General features: G+C 30.4%; 1 protein-coding gene across 1 annotated transcript in view; it reads left to right on the top strand.

Moving 5' to 3' along the window:
• The window catches only part of LOC107646536 (serine/threonine-protein kinase haspin homolog), a 5,221-nt gene extending 3,886 nt beyond the window's left edge, over positions 1 to 1,335 (top strand). Inside the window, exons 13-14 of the mRNA XM_016350716.2 lie at positions 529 to 595; positions 946 to 1,335. Of these exons, the coding sequence (XP_016206202.1) occupies positions 529 to 595; positions 946 to 1,074 (196 nt within the window). The 3' untranslated portion in view covers positions 1,075 to 1,335. The remainder of the gene's footprint in view (positions 1 to 528; positions 596 to 945) is intronic.

Below are 4,978 nucleotides of genomic sequence, written 5' to 3'. Positions count from 1 at the left end.
TATTGTGTCCATGTGATTGTAGAATGAGTGAACAATGAAGCATGTGAACTGTTCCAGTAGTACCAAAAGAGACCGAGACGAAAGGAGGAGTGTTTAGTTTGGTTACATTACATGTGTGATGTGAATAATCACTGATGGACGAGAGTTAAAGCTTGTTATGATGCTTCATGCAAAAGTAGGTTTTAAAAAGGTGCTTGTGTGTAAAATACATGTTTGTAGAACTTCGGCCAAAAGTGATCATTGTACAAATGTGATGCATTTTTAGTTCTACGATCATTCCTTTTAAACCAAAAGTTTATTATTAACCCTTCTTTGGCACTCCACCAGTGAGGAGATTTGACTGTGTAATATGCATGTAAAAATTATTACGTGCAATTCAATCCATTTAAGTCTGCCTTTATGTTTTAATTATTGGATCAGATGTTAATTTGGCGTACTCTTGATGTTAATATTGACATGGAAGTTCCAATGTTTTGCATTGCTTTTTATTTTGCATACCCTTGAATCTTTGTTTTTGCAATTTCGCAGTTTCCCTAGAACGAATGTGTTGTGGGTGCTCTACTTAGTGGACATACTCCTCCTGAAGAAATCATTTGTAAGCCTTCTCTCTGCTTTTTTAAGATAGTGCCTCCTTTGAATATTTTCTGTGGTTATGATTCTCGTGGAATTGTCTTTTTCAGTTTTATATCGAACATTTTAATTCTTACTCTACTTGTTGTTCTTCCATTGTGTTCTATTCGTTCAAAGTGTAGTTCAATAGCTCCATCTAATAATGAGAAAGTCCTCTTTTTTATAAACACACGATTCACTGTTTTTCACATACTAATTTGGCTCTTTTAGGTGGTCACAATTCACAAACATTTTGGTCCTAAATTTGTTAAAAATTGTCAAATGAGAAAGACTAAACGTTTGGAAAAGCAGTATAATGCGTTATGTTTATTGTAGGAACGTACCCCAAGGGATGAAAGAGAGCTACGCTCCTTGAAGAAACGTCTAGAAAGGTATAACTCAGCCAAGGAAGCTCTTCTTGATCCCTTTTTCAATGACTTGTTCGTTGAACAATGCAACAAGTGAAGTATATATATAGCAGATGGAAAAAGAGGTAATGCTCGCTCGCATTGAGAATTTTGCTTTTGCGAAGTGAAACTATAATTAATTATGTAGATTGGTATCTGATATAACGAACTAGTATTGCATATGGAAAATCACTAAACTTGAACGTTGAAGGCCACCCACCTTTAAGTGAGTGATATTCCTTTCACTGCATATCTCTATAGAGTTTATACACTGATTTTTTAAACATGTATAACGAGAAACAAAACTAGCTACTCCATACATAGATCGCGTTGAAAGAAACGCATACTATAATATGATTCATATACTAAATAAATAAATAAAATGAACTTAATAAGACTATAGATTTCCTCGGCAATCATAGATGTGCCCTGGGAATTGTATGATCAAGTGCGTCACATCTGCTATACTCATTTTCTTAGTTCATGTTTTTTATATAATTAAGCCACGTCATTGGAAAACTGTAATCATTACCTAATAACATACGCAACGTTTTCAATATCCAGAAAAGTTTACGTCATTGTCTTACGAATTAGATTCGGTTATTAATTAAAGTTAATATTTAATTTAAAATATATTTACGGACTATTTTATTGTATTGTAATTTTCTCAACAGAGAACCTAGTGTTTTGTTGATACCTATTTTTAAATGACGTTAGAAATAATCATTTTCTTTTCTCATGTACATTTATTTTTGTTTATTTATCCGATGCATTAAACTATTAATCCGTTCTCGTTCTGCCGAATTGTCTTTTTCCCTCAAGTTCCTGTTATGTGGTTTAGTATGAGGCCCTTAGACCATGGTGCTTTGCTTTCGGCATGAGATCTAGTCAGACAGACAAATGAGATTATTCCACATGGGTTGCGCCCACTCACCCATATTTGTCCATTGGTAGATTGTTTTCGAATAAAATAAGAATTTAATTCTAATGGATTCACAGTGTAAAGTCGTGTAATTACATCTGTTTTTTTATATGATTATTTAAGTTATTATTGTAAAAAATAGTTATTTTTATTAATGTGATGTTACGTATTTAAATGTACGTATAAAATTATTTTACACTAATAATGTATCAAAATTAAATTTATAAAATGAAATAGTTTCGACCATAAAATTAATGCGACTTAAAATCACTTTTTTATGTAATGTAGGATTTAATGGATGTACAAATTGCAATTATTTTACTAGCATTTCAATTGAATTGGATATAACGTAGGAGTTCTGCATAAAGAAAATATGTGTATTTGCAGCTAATTTTGATGTAAAATTAGGACATCTATGTGTATTAAGAATTTTTAGTGTGTTTATACTGATAAAGTTTTGCATAATTTAAAATTCTTCATCTTCTTCCTCCTTATCTTCTGATGCTTCTTTTTTTCATCATTATCACCATCTTTTTTTTCGTTTTACCTTTTCAATTTTTTTTTATTTTACTCTCTCAACAAGAATAAAAACATAAAAAAATCAAACAAAGACAAAAAAACATATAATACTACAAAATTACTTGGAAGAGGGTGAACTTATATTTATTCAACTAAAAGAAAGAAATAAGAAAAAAAAAGAAAAAAATGTAGCATTGAAAAAAATACTTGTGTATTTGTATCAAACTTCGTTGTAAAACTAACACATTTATATATATTGTTAAGAAATTTTTGGGTATTTGTACTGATAATTTCTGTATAATTTAAAACTCTTCCGCTTCCTCATCTTTTGCTACTTCTTCTTCATCTTATTTCATGTTGTTATAATTTTTTTTAATTCAACTTTAAAACTTCTTTCACTTTTCGCGACGATTTTGATCCTTGTTTGAATTTTGAGCGTTGCGATTTTGATTGAGGGAGAAAAACCGTTTGTCATAAAGGTTTTCGGCTACTCAAGAGTTGGGGAACGCAATCTAACGTGAGGGTTGTTTCTATTGGGTTTGAGTCAACTTGTATGATCTTATATGCCAAAAAGATTTGTATGTGTAGCAGACCTGTTAATATAAATGGGTCCATTTTTACTATTTGTACCAATAAATTAATGCCACTTAAGATTGGATACCTTACCCTCAAAATAACTGAGTCCTGGAGAATTCACCTAATTTTTTTGCGTAAATTCTAAATTTATGTTAACCAAAATTTCAAATTATTATGTTGTACATGGTGTTTGAGAAAGCTAAGGGCGGCAAACTAGATAAACGCCAAAAATGTCAAGTGTGTGTGCACATTGGATTGTGACTATACATTTTCTTTACATTGACCATAAATTCTTTGTGAAATCTTCCACCATTCTTCTTTTCTTATGATATATCAATGCTGTTATTTTGTTTAATTTGTCACCTACTTAGACTATCTTAATTAGTGTAATAGTATGTAATTGTAGTTACTAATTACATTTTTCATATTATAGTTTTGTTTCTATGTTAATTTTAAATTGAAGGAGCAGCCTTGGGTATATGCTGGTCAATGTCAGCGCATAATAGATCAACTTAAGAGCAACATTATTGAATTTTAAGTACTTTTGATGTGTAACCATCGAGGGGCCAATTCCATTGCCATTGATTAATTAATTAACAGCGTCTACGCTAGATAGCTTTCCCAAAACATTCGGCTTCGTCCATTCCTATAGCAACACAAGATATCACTTCATAGCCACATAGGCACCCCCAATAATTTGAGATTCCATTAAATAAGCACCAATACTACTATATGTTAAGTTAACATTGTTCTTAATTTGTTTATTTATTTTTGTTTACATTTACTTCATATGTTGGGAGTGGTCTAAGTAGAAATTATAAGTGGTATGGACATGTTATAATTGGTTTGCAGATCTTTAAATTTACCGAAAAGAGAAGAGTTTGTGAGGCTCAACATTCACCTGAGACCTGACATACACCCACACTCTGACTGTGAGCATAAGAGAATGATTGTTGTTAGAAAACTTAAAAAACCTTATGATTCTGTATTTTCAAACATAAATTTAAGTAATAAGTATACAATAATGTTATATTTATTCGTTTATTAGTAATAAGTAATATGTATACAATCATGATTCCGTATTTTCAAACATAAATTTAAGCATGGTAATTATTAGGCTTTTTTATCTAAATGCGCACCTGAAAAACATTAATTCCCAAAATGCGCATGGCTGGAAATCTTTCTGTAAATGCGCATCGCCATTTTGTGGCCTCTGCCCGTGAAATGGAAATGAAACTCCATTTCATTTATGGTGCCCACGAAATGGGCATGCCATGTCATGCTAACCACACACGAAATGGATATCCCATTTCCATGAGGGCAGCAGCGAAATGGAGGGAGGAACTCACGGCTGGCATAAGCAAAATGGATGTACGGCTGAGTTCAGAATTATAAAATTATTTTTAAATAAAAGTTTATATAAAAATTATAAAATTTTGAAGTTTTATTAGAAAATCATAAAATTAAGAAAATAAAAATAGAGAAAAGACTAATTGTATAATTTAATTAAGAACACATATTTTCTAGAAAACATTTTTAAGTGGTCAAATGTACAAAGTTATTCTTATTAATTATATTCAAGACTAGGGAAATAATATTTATTGCTTATAACAATAATTTAATTTAAGATTTAAGACCTCATATATATTTTAATTTGAGGAAAATAATATTTCCTACTTAGAACAATATTATCTAAGAACTCGTATATATTACCTAAATTTCTCGCCACTAAATTATTTTTGGTGGTTTAATCTTGGCTTAAGGTTAAGAATAATTAACTTAAATAGGTTAGTTTTTAAAAATAAATTTCCATATTAATAATATTAAGAAGTGATCTAGATAAGAACAATTTTGATGATAAAATTCTCTCTTAATTATTTAAATCAATCTTGCTCCCTTTCTCCCATTCTTTTACAGTCATCTTAAACTAGTTCATGCATAATTA

Source organism: Arachis ipaensis, chromosome B06, assembly GCF_000816755.2.
Source record: "Arachis ipaensis cultivar K30076 chromosome B06, Araip1.1, whole genome shotgun sequence".
NCBI classification, from domain to species: Eukaryota; Viridiplantae; Streptophyta; class Magnoliopsida; order Fabales; family Fabaceae; genus Arachis; species Arachis ipaensis.
Note: the sequence above shows the minus strand (reverse complement) of the source record. Positions and strands in the feature narration are given on the sequence as shown.